This window comes from Panthera leo, chromosome B3, assembly GCF_018350215.1.
Source record: "Panthera leo isolate Ple1 chromosome B3, P.leo_Ple1_pat1.1, whole genome shotgun sequence".
NCBI classification, from domain to species: Eukaryota; Metazoa; Chordata; class Mammalia; order Carnivora; family Felidae; genus Panthera; species Panthera leo.
In genome coordinates, this window is record NC_056684.1 from 9,521,920 (window position 1) to 9,533,661 (window position 11,742).

Consider the following 11,742-nt stretch of genomic DNA (forward strand, 5'->3'; position numbering starts at 1 on the left):
CAGTCAGCTCTGGGGCCCTGGGCTGCCCACTCAGCACTGGCCTTGCCACCACTTGACCTCATTCCCAGGGCAAACGTGGCTGCTCTGTGTGGGTTTGCCCTGCCTTTTGATGCTTTCTCATTCTTTGAGTCCTGCTTTGTCCCGTCCTTAACCCCCTCCGTAGGGAGTCTCCACCTGGACCCCTGAGTTGGAGTCCTTGGGGCCGCACCCCCAGCGTGGCGCACAGGTCAAAGGCCATCGCTCCTGTTCAGCCCAGACACAGTGGGGACGGGGTGGATAGAGTCAACTCAATGAACGTCCATGTTTGGGAACATGTCTGTGAACAAGATTCGGGGAAACGTGGTGCAGGGTCTGGAATTCAGATCTGGGGTACGTGCCAAGCTGCCAGGAAAGCCTCGGGGGGCTAAGCCACTGAGGCCTCCCGATCCCCGTGCCACCCAGCCCCAGGGCCAGGCTGAGAGGTCACGCTCCGTAAATACTTGCCAACAGCTGAGTGCCCCTGAGGCCTGAGCAGGACAGGACTTCGTTTTACAGAAGAGAACACCGAGCTGCAGGGAAGGGGTGCCCCAGGATGACGATCGAACAGGAACTATCCTGTCCAGCCTTGGCCCACCTCTCTTACTCTTGTGCTGGCTGCACCCCCCATCCCCGTGGGCTCACCTCATGACCCCAGAGCCCAGTGGCTGGTGTGCACAGCGGTGTCTCTGGTGCATCATCGACTCGAGGTCTGCCTGGAGCTTGGGGGCCAGAGCAGCAGGGCCAGACCCAGCCTGGGCCCAGGGAGCAGGGGCCTTGCCCAGGCAGCTCGGATCACGTCAGTTTGTGGTTTCCTTGGTTCTTTGCCAGGGGAGGAGTGAGGCAGAGAGACAGCACTGTACTTGGACACTAATTTACAATTTCACTGAAGCATGAAATCGCTTCCTTCCCTTACCAGATTATTACTTAAGCAGAAAATTGACTTGGAGTGGGGGTTGGGAGAATTATATACTTTTGAAAATTAAAAAGGAAAAAAGGCTAGGTTTGGGGTTTTTTTTTTAACATTTTTTAAAGTTTTGGGGCACCTGGGTGGCTCAGTTGGTTAAGCGTCCAGCTTCGGCTTAGGTCGTGATCTCACAATTCATGGGTTCGAGCCCCATGTCAGGCTCTGTGCCGACAGCTCAGAGCCTGGAGCCTGCTTCTGATTCTGTGTCTCCCTCTCTCTCTGCCCCTCCCCTGCTCACTCTGTCTCTCACAAATGAATAAACATTAAAAAAAAATTTTTAATATTTTTTAAGTTTTGTTTATTTATTTTGAGAAAGACCAAGAGAGCATGATCAGGGGAGGGACAGATAGAAGGAGAAAAAAAAAAATCCCAAGCAGTTTCTGTATAGTCAGCACAGAGCCCAACGTGGGGCTCGAACTCACCAAACCATGAGATCATGACCTGAGCCAAAATCAAGATTCAGACACTTAACCGACTGAGCCACCCAGGTGCTCCTGTCTACTGGACTTTAATGGAGATGCCTTGGAATCCCGCACGTTCAAGTGTGTGACGAGCCCGTGTCTGCCCACACAGAGCAGCCTTCTGAGGGCCAAGTCCTGGGCGGGGCAGAGGAGGACACAGGAGGGAGGCAGGTGAGACACTCACTATGGCCCAAGATCCTGGAGTCGCCTGTAGGGCCTAGGGAAGCTCATTTGGAAACTCAGTTGCTGAGGCAAATCTGGATTGCGTTAGTGGTCAGCATGCCCTACTGTCACCTGGACCTTTCTCGTGGCTTGCTTTTTGGGACCTCAGAATTGAGCCGGTGTCTTTCAGGTGAGCCGCTGGTCGGCCCAGCTTTGCCTTCAAACCCTTGCTCATCCCCACTGGGTCAGTTGGCCTCTGAAGACCCTGGATTTGGAGAACGTGTCTACACAGCCCTTAGGCTGTAGTGGTGGCTCTTGGGAACTTCCCAAGGGCAGGGTTGGTGAGGGACTCTGGCCGGTGCTGCTAGGAGCCCAGCTCAGCCCAGGTCTGGCTGGGAGCAGGGGGGTGGGGGAGGGGGTGGTGGCATGTGAGGCCCTGCTCGGGCTCCATGGCTCCCTGGGCTCCTTGTTTCCAGTCTGCCACAGAAAACCCGGAAAGAATCAGCCTCCTTGGGCCTGTGGAGAGTGGAGATTGGGCTTGGAGCTGGAGGGCCCACATGGGGATCCTGGCTCCGGCACTTTGGGCAGCCAGCCACTCTGCTTCTCTGAGCCTTGGCTTCCCCAGCTGTAGAAACGGGCCACGGGAGCCTCGGCCCCAGAGGGCAGCTCGAGGGTGGGATGTGGCCCAGGGCACAGGCTACTTAGCACCGCCCCGACCTGCTATCTGCTTAGTGGCCCAGGGACACCATATTGCATGTTCTCTTGTCCCGGGGTGGGCAGCCACAGCTCACAGCCACCCAGACGTGGCTCATCTCCAGGCCAGAGACGTTCGGTTCCGCAGCTGGTCCAAAATCAACAAAAGCAATTTCTGAAGGGCAGAGGTCAGACCAGCCACTGCCACCCGCACGTTCCCTGGCCACGTGGTCAAGGGGAGGGGCGGAGCTGAGAGAGGAGGGGCTGAAGGGTGAGCCAGCACAGGGCCAGCCCCTCTCACCTCGTGTGGCCTTGTCCCCTGGCAGGTCGGCTCAGCATGTCGGTCAGCGTCCATGAGACCCGAAAGTCGCGGAGCAGCACGGGGTCCATGAACATCACCCTCTTCCACAAAGCCTCCCACCCCGACTGCGTGCTGGCCCACCTCAACACCCTGCGCAAGCACTGCATGTTCACGGACGTCACGCTGTGGGCAGGCGACCGTGCCTTCCCCTGCCACCGCGCCGTGCTGGCCGCCTCCAGCCGCTACTTCGAGGCCATGTTCAGCCACGGCCTGCGGGAGAGCCGGGACGACACGGTCAACTTCCAGGACAACCTGCACCCCGAGGTGCTGGAGCTGCTGCTGGACTTCGCCTACTCGTCCCGCATCGTCATCAACGAGGAGAACGCCGAGTCTCTGCTGGAGGCCGGTGACATGCTGCAGTTCCACGACGTGCGGGACGCCGCCGCCGAGTTCCTGGAGAAGAACCTCTTCCCCTCCAACTGCCTGGGCATGATGCTCCTGTCGGACGCTCACCAGTGCCGCCGGCTGTACGAGTTCTCGTGGCGCATGTGCCTGGTGCACTTCGAGGCGGTGCGGCAGAGCGAGGACTTCAACAGCCTGTCCAAGGACACCCTGCTGGACCTCATCTCCAGCGACGAGCTGGAGACGGAGGACGAGCGCGTGGTCTTCGAGGCCATCCTGCAGTGGGTGAAGCACGACCTCGAGCGGCGGAAGGTGCACCTGCCCGAGCTGCTCCGCAGCGTGCGGCTGGCCCTGCTGCCGTCCGACTGCCTCAAGGAGGCCGTCTCCGGCGAGGCCCTCCTCATGGCCGACGAGCGTACCAGGCTCATCGTGGACGAGGCGCTCCGCTGCAAGACCAAGATCCTGCAGAACGACGGGGTGGTCACCAGCCCTTGCGCCCGGCCGCGCAAGGCAGGCCACACGCTGCTGATCCTGGGGGGCCAGACCTTCATGTGCGACAAGATCTACCAGGTGGACCACAAGGCCAAGGAGATCATCCCCAAGGCGGACCTGCCCAGCCCCCGCAAGGAGTTCAGCGCCTCAGCCATCGGCTGCAAGGTCTACGTGACCGGGGGCCGGGGCTCCGAGAATGGGGTCTCCAAGGACGTGTGGGTGTATGACACCGTCCACGAGGAGTGGTCCAAGGCGGCGCCCATGCTGATCGCCCGCTTCGGCCACGGCTCTGCCGAGCTGGAGAACTGCCTGTACGTGGTCGGGGGACACACGTCCCTGGCAGGCGTCTTCCCGGCCTCCCCGTCTGTCTCCCTGAAGCAGGTGGAGAAGTACGACCCCGGGGCTAACAAGTGGACCATGGTGGCCCCGTTGAGGGACGGCGTCAGCAATGCCGCGGTGGTGAGCGCCAAGCTGAAGCTGTTTGTTTTCGGGGGGACCAGCATCCACCGAGACATGGTGTCCAAAGTCCAGTGCTACGACCCCTCGGAGAACCGGTGGAGCATCAAGGCCGAGTGCCCCCAGCCTTGGCGGTACACGGCGGCCGCCGTGCTGGGCAGCCAGATCTTCATCATGGGCGGTGACACCGAGTTCACGGCCGCCTCCGCCTACCGCTTCGACTGTGAGACCAACCAGTGGACGCGGATCGGAGACATGACCGCCAAACGCATGTCCTGCCACGCCCTGGCCTCGGGCAACAAGCTCTACGTTGTGGGGGGCTACTTCGGGACCCAGAGGTGTAAGACCCTGGACTGCTATGACCCCACGTCGGACACGTGGAACTGCATCACCACGGTGCCCTACTCGCTCATCCCCACTGCCTTTGTCAGCACCTGGAAACACCTGCCTTCGTGAGGAGCGATGCAGGACCCAGCCAGGTGAGCCGCCAGCACCCCGGGGCCCGGGCCCGCTCTGGGTCAGGGTCACTGTGTCCTTCCACCTGGGTCAGGGTCACTGTGTCCTTCCAGGGGAGGGTGGATGGGGCAGCAGGTGGCCGGGTGCTCCGGGACCCTTTTCCGGGTCTGGAGCTACAGCCTAGCTCTGCCCCTTGCTTGCAGTTGACCTTGAGCAAAGCATCTCAGCTCCCTGCCACGTGGAGACAGCCCCCTCAGACAGGTGTGGTGCTTCCCAGACACGGCTGCACGTCAGAGTCACTGGGGTCCTCAGACAACACCACGTGGAGTTGAGGCCAGCCGGCCAAGTGCGAGGGCAGTCTCCACATAAGGGCATCCTCTTCACGGTCACGGTCAAGTACAGGGAAGGGATGCAGATTGAGATCAGCCAAGGACAGAGATGAACAGGGCAGGGTCCTCTCCCCACGCGGTCAGGATGGTGTCACTGTGCCCACATCAGTGACTGACCGTACATACAGAATATTCCCCAGCCGGAAGGCTCACACAGGCTCAGGTGTCCGGGGTTTTTACCAGGGCCCCATCACGTAGGCTCGACTGATGGCCCACGTGGTTACTCTGCCTCCAGGTCAGCTGATACAGCGTGACCCAGAGCCCCTTCCCTAAGTCACACAGATGTGCCCACCCCAAATCCTGCCCTAGGTGGAGACAGTCTAATGGGTATGACCGATCATCTCCCAGAAGCCAGGGGCAAAGACCAGACCTCCTTACAACACGAATGCTAAAGCCCACACCACACCCCAGACCAGGCGACTCTAGCGTGTGTCCAACACGTGAGCAGCACCCCGGGGACCTGTGAGGAACATGGATGATGGGCAGAGCGCTCAAGGGGCCAGGGGGGTGCCGGAGCTGTGGGGCCAGGCCCCCGGTGGAGGCAGCAGGGCGCTCCTGTCCCGCGAGGTGGTGAGAGGCCGCCTCAGCGCGGGCGGCATGCCGAAGGAGGGAACCGTGGCCGGGCAGGACGGCTGCAGAGCACTGCCCAAGGTACTGCTCCTACCCTTGTTCTCAGTGCCATTATTACAGGAGATCCTCACCCAAGGGGGAGGAGACACTGGATGCAGGGGGCTAAGGGGCACAGGTGCTCTTTGGGGGGAGGGACTTGCCCAAGGCCTGAGGGCAGGTGCAGAGTCAAGTGGAGGGAAGGACCAGCTTATCCAGACCGGCCTCTTTGAGGGGCAGGGTCAGTGCCAGTCCTGAGGTTGGATCAGGGTGTCCCGAGCCAGCCTGTCAGGGAGCTCAGGAATAGGGGCTGGTGGATTTGTAGACACAAGGGAAAGGTTTGAGTTCTGGTTCCATCCTCTTTGGTCAGGCCCTGGGGAAGCCAGGCTGTGTGTCCCGGCCCTTAGTCCTCCTCCTGGATCCCTCACACCTGGGACAGGAGCAGCAGGTTCTGGGATGGGAGGCAGGGAGGCATGGGTCCCAGGGGCTCTGAGAGGCTGGGGCCTGGGGTGGGAGATCCCAGGCTCTGCCTCCGGCACAGGCCAGCTCTCCTTACCCAGGAGGGCTGGTGACCAGTCCCAGCTCTGAGGCTGACCCGGAAGCCTCTGCACCCCCCGGGCAGCTCTCTGGCAGCTCTGAGAAATCGGCCCTCAGGCCAGGTGCCCCCTTCAGTGCAGATCACAGAAACCCCCTCAGGAGCCAGCCCGGACCGAAAACCTAATTTGCTCTGTGACATGGCGGCTGCTGGCCTGCGTGCCGAAGGCTGTCCACAGCAGAGCGGTTTCGACTTCGCTGGGACTGCTTCTCCAGGCGAGCGGATGCTCCAGCCAGACCAGCATGGCTGGGCCTTCAAGGCCTTGACGGGGACAAGCCAGGCAGGCCCAGGTCGCATCGCCTCCTACGTCCAGGGTGTTCGGACCCCCAAAAGCCAGCCTAGATAGATGGGGGCTTCCGAGTTGTCCAGTTTTGTTCTAATCTACTCCCCCTCTGTTGGAGAGAAAAATCTGAGCGGCCCAAGTTGTTGGTCCCCTGGGGCATAAGCTTTAAGAGAATGGTGGTGCCTCCTGTCACCCCCCCCCCCCCAGTTCCTGCACTCTGGGGTGCTCACCTGTGGAGCCTGAGGGCTCCTCCCACTGGTGCTCACCCCTCCCCACGGACCTGACCAGTGGTTCATCCCCGTGCGGGAGGAGGTGGGGGCAGGCCAGGGGACATAGTGAGCCCTTTACCTCTCCAGGAGTTTCCCCCGTTCCAGGGACACATCATTCCTTGGTTCTGGCTCTTACTGGCTGCTTGACCCCGGTTACCTAACTCCCCTGAGCTCAGTGTTGCCATCTCAAACACAGGAGTGAAAATCGTGTTACTCAGAGTATTTGAAGAGGCCAAGTGAGGGGCGGGTTGAGAGTTGGCGCTTATGCGAGTCAGTGATGCAGAAGGATGGTGGCCGTGATGGTTTGGGGATGCTTTGGGCGGTGGGGGCCCTCTCCACGTCCCTGGGCTAGCCCCTTCTTCTAGAAGGGTCCATCGCCCATAGTCACGAGGCACGTTGTATGTGCACATCTGAGTGCAACAGGGGCCTTGTCCCTCCAGTCCGGCCCAGTCCGTGGCGGGGGTGCTGTCGTCAGCCCCATCTCCGGGACGAGGAAGCAGGTGCAAAGAGGCTGATTGCCCAAGATGGAGCCGGTCCTGGACGGGACCGGAACGCCACGCCTGGGCCCTACCCTCCCAGAGCCACGCTGCCTGGTGAGACTGAGCAGCTCCAGCCTGCACGTTTCCCGAACTCCTGCACGAGCAACATCTGCATCAGAGGCAGAGGGCCTTTTTAGGCTTCAGCTCTTGTCCCGCATCCCAGCCATCTCCTTTTTACGTGGCCCAGCAGCCCACCAGCCAGCCTCCCCGCAGTGCCTCTGGGGCCTGAGAGACGGCCCCTCCCGAGGCTCTGCCCTCCAAGTTGACCCTGGGTGGTTCCCGTGCCCTGCACTGCCCTGCTTCAGTTCAGCCTCGCCTGCCCTCGTCAAAGGCAGGGCGGACCTCCAGGACCAGCCCCAGTGTCCCAGCCAGATCTACATATGTGGGTGATGGCAGGCCCCCGGAGCCCGGGCTGGGTTACCCTGGGTTACTCACCGAGTGTAGATCAGCCGCGAAAGTTCTTTTTCTCTCCCACTGAGTCCCCCTGCCCCCAGCAAGCCCTTTAAAGGCACAATCCTTGCCCTCATGTCTCCTCCCCTGACCCCCACCCAGCATGTCGTGCAGGCATCCAGGCCACCAGGAGCTCATCTCTGCACAGGCATTGTTAGGCCCCAGCCACTTGGGGTGTGGGGGCGGAGGGGCCTCCAATCCCAGCTCTGGGAAAGGCTGAGCCGGTTAGTCCCCCTCGGGGCCCCACAAGGGGCTCAGTCACTGCCACCAGAGGGCAATTCAGCACATTCTGTCCTGCCTTCAAAGAAATCACCACCGAGAGGAAATCCCAGAGCGCAGACCTACACGGACAGGCCTGGTATATTGAGAAAGGTACCCAGGCAAGAGTTCAGGCCTCTTGAAACACATCAGCTCCGTCTGTCTGTCCATGCATCCATCCATGCACCTGGAGTCTTCATTGGGCTTGTGTTTACCAGGGTTGGCCCCATGCCAGGCCTGGGATCAGCACACCAGCGCCCTCCCTTGCTGCAGTCCGGCAGGGCAAACCTGTTGTGTGCGGGCAGGGTGACCATTGACGCCCTGTCTCTGCAAGGTGGAGGAGTGTCCCCTCTCACAGATGAGGAGACTAGGCCTCAGAGAAGCACCTGCCAAAATTTGGGGTGGCCCATGGCTGTCCCAGTCTGGGGGCAGCTGTGTGGGCTGGGAGGGAATTCAGGAGCCAGCCAGTGTGGCTCCCCAGTTCCTCAGCCTTTCAGGGTGCCCCTAGGTGCAGTCTTGTCTTCAGCAACAAGGGACAGCCCAGAGGGGCCCCCGTTCCCCAGGTCAGAGTCTCATGGTGTGGGTGGCTCAGAGGTTTGGTTTGGGGCAGCAGTGGGGCCCTGCCTAGAGGGGAACAGCACCCTGCCCCATCTGCCTCATGCGTCCGGAGGGTGTGGGGCAGACAGGCCCAAGGTTTAGGTTTGCCACCTTAAGAGTATCTCGGGGTCCTAGAAGCCTCATGACCCAGCTTGTCGCTTGTGACGGGCCTTCGCCAGCCCCGCTGAGGGAGCAGTCGCTGCTCTGCCTACCACCTGGGGAGTGCTGACCCCACAGAGCTCAAGTCAACCTTCTAGAAGCCTTGGCAGGGAGGGAGGGAAGGTGTACCCCACTTGAAAGAAGAAAGCCCCACGGATTCCAGTGCTGGCTTGAATTTTTAAATGTTACTTGAGTACGTGCAGACTGACAAGTAGGTAAAAGCCCCTTATGTGTGTAGTTCTTACACGGCTGTGCAGTGGACACAAGCATGCTGGCTAAATAGAACCAAAGCTCTAAAACCAAGAATGGCGTCATCATTCGTTGATGTTCTTCAGAGAGCGTCTTGCCTCTTTGCCCGTTGGCTGCAAGGACACGCAGGCTTTCTGGAGGGCTCCCCCTGCCCGTGCCAAGGGCTGGCTTATCTGTGCCTCTCCGGAGCCACCGTGACACCTGCTTCGGGCAGCTCATCATGCTGGCCAGACATCATCCGTGTCCCGGGCACAAAGGGCCTGCTTGGTTAGGGCCACCTCTGAGCCCACGGCCCTTACGGCGCTGGCCAGAGGAAGGGGCATCTGGTGTTGAAATGGTGCATGGACGAGCAGGACGCCCGAAAATCCTCCAAAGAACTCCCGGCCCCCTCCACACAGGACTCCAGAGAACCTGCTCGTAGACTACGGCCCCACCGCTGTCCCAAGGGCTTCCTCTTCCTCTGCCTGCTGGCTCCAGCCGAGGGTGTCCCTTCCTGACACACGTCCACAGCCACATCTCCATGCGAACTCGCGCAGGGTCATGCTGAGCTGTCGCAATGGGTTATGCTTTGAAGATGACCGCGCTGGCCAGCTGCTGGGTTATCTTACCTGCTCCAAGGAGGTTCTGCACAAAGCCTTCCACGTGCATTAGACCACATCATCCTCTCCAGGAGGCTGAGATCCATCCCCTCGTATTCCCCAGGAAAAGCTGAAGCTCAGAGAGAGCAGGCGCTGCATTGATTGGGAAGCTGGCGCTGGAGTGTGAGCTCGGTGGGCGCAGGGTCACCCCTCATTCACCACCGTCAGCCACCACAGCCTGTATCACGGCCCAGGTCGATGGGCTGCACAGTGAATGTCTGTCGAGGGCGTGAATGAATGTGCTGGCTGCCGCCCACAGCTGGCCCGTTCTTCTAACCACATGGCCGGTCCACCCCTGCCTGCCCCCTACTCTCTGACCAGGTCTACCCCCTCGCTGTTTCCACCTCACTGGCCTACTTTATTTCGATTTTCAAATGTGCCAGATTCCTACCTCAGGACCTTTGCACATGCCGTCCCTCCTGCCTGGACTGCTGTTTCCCCCTCTGGCAAACTCCTGTCCATCCTTCACGTCTCAGGTTAGATTATTGCCACCTTCCCATACCCTCCACCAAAATAAAGTCCTGGTTCTTATCCATAATTTTTTGTTTTTCATGCATAGCACTTCCGTCAACTTGTGATTACTGTATGCACTTATTGGTACAAGCGTGCAGTGTCTCCCACCTGGGGGATGATCCAGGAGACGGCAGCTGTATTTCTTTGCCCTCCTGTCCCCCAGGGCCTAGTGTGGCACCTGCTGGCTCGTGGGTGTGCCGGGCATGTGGTTGGAGTGGCTGAATGGACAGGTGGGTAGTTCCCCTGTTCCAGGGGGGGAGACCAGGGCTCGGGGCCGCAGTGCTGGTAAACGAGAGAGCTGCCTTCTCACACCCAGGCCTTCTGTTGTCGGGCCCCAGGCTCTAGCCCCTCACAGTGGCCTCTTGATTATCACTCTGTTCCAGGGTAGGACAGAACCATGTGGGCATGATTCATACTCTGTCTCCCTCCCTCCCTCTCTTCCTCTGCAGACTCCGTGTGTCTGTCCCCACCCCGCGGCCGCAGCCCTCACCGCCAGAGTGGCCCTGACCCTGTCTGCCACTGCAGGAAGCCCGGCCCGGCCCCACACCAGCACTTGAAGTGGCCGGAAGCTGGCCCCACCGGCTCTGGGAGCAGCATTCTCGGGGCTGTTGTGAGCTTTAGACAAGGGAAGAGAAGCTGTCTCGAGAGCCCTGTGTGTCTGCCCGAGGCCTTGGCCTCTGTGAGGTGGTTTGCAGAGGAGAGGACCTTCCAGAGGGGCGTGGACCGACCCCAGGACTCCCTCGGCCTTGGGGCAGAGACACATCCGCAGAGTCGTGTCCTGTGGCCGCAAACCCCGCTCGGGGGGCTGAGGGGAGCCCTGGGTGGGCTGGGGTGGGTGGCACCAGGCGGTCACACAGCACCGACCAAACAGCCTTTGCCTCGTCGCCCTGCTGTGACCGTAATGTCACCCAGCACGGGGTGTGTCGGGCCTCATGGAAGCCGGGTCCACCAGGACTGAGAGCAGAGCTACCTGGGAGAAATGAAGACACACTGTGTAGGGGGCAGAAACCCATAGGGTGACCTCATGGCACCTGCAGGACTTCGTTAGCAAATGGCCCCGAGACCCCCCCCCAGCGTTAAAGCAGAAACCCTTGTGCGCCCCTCCCCAGGGTGGGGCTGTGCTCTCTGTGACCTCCCCACCTTCCTCCCAGTCAGGGCAGCTGTGCCAGGTGCAGAGGGACACTCGTGCCCCATCGCAGTGGGACTCTGGGCCCCGTGTTCTGTTGGACGAGGGTGCCCTCAGGGGCTGCCCCCCTCAGAGCCTCCCGGTCCCAAGAGGTGGCAATGACCCCATCATCTCCCAGCACGACTGTGCGGGCCCTTAGACCAGGAGCAGGTGTGAGCTGGGGACCCCAGGGTCACCTTAGGGCACCCACTGTGGAGCCCACCAGCATGGAGGACAGCAGCAAGGCCCGTGACCCTCAGCGTCCAGCTGGCCGGTTTGCTCCCTGAGCTGCAAAAGGCAAGTGTGGTCCCCGAGAGAACTGCCAGTCCTTCGCTCATTTCTCCACCTCCCCAGCCACTGGGTCCCTCACCGGCACATCCCCAGTATCTGGGGTTCTGGAGGGGTCAGCTTGCACCTGGTGTTCGGGCTTCTGGCTCATCCCTTGCCGGTCCCCGGGGCACCACCGGAGGGGGAAGGGGCCTGCACCAACCTGTGGCTTCCCCGGCCGCCTGCCAGCTGCCTGCTGTTCACTCGGTGCTACTTGGCCGGTTCAGGACTGGGGCCCCGGAGCGGGCTGAACTGGTGGTGGGGCCACATCACAAAGCACTTGCTGTGTGTGGTCTCGCC

General features: G+C 60.9%; 1 protein-coding gene across 4 annotated transcripts in view; it reads left to right on the plus strand.

The window, feature by feature from the left end:
* KLHL25 (kelch like family member 25) overlaps window positions 1-11,293 on the plus strand; it is a 33,577-nt gene extending 22,284 nt beyond the window's left edge. For 3 of the 4 annotated variants that reach the window (XM_042941061.1, XM_042941062.1, XM_042941060.1), the window contains exons 2-3: window positions 2,625-4,428; window positions 10,400-11,293. In XM_042941061.1, the coding sequence (XP_042796995.1) occupies window positions 2,636-4,405 (1,770 nt within the window). In that variant the 5' untranslated portion in view covers window positions 2,625-2,635 and the 3' untranslated portion in view covers window positions 4,406-4,428; window positions 10,400-11,293. Of the gene's footprint in view, window positions 1-1,421; window positions 1,796-2,624; window positions 4,429-10,399 lie in introns of those variants that run through there. The other variant, XM_042941059.1, reaches the window with a different exon arrangement.
* Window positions 11,294-11,742: the final 449 nt, after the last annotated feature.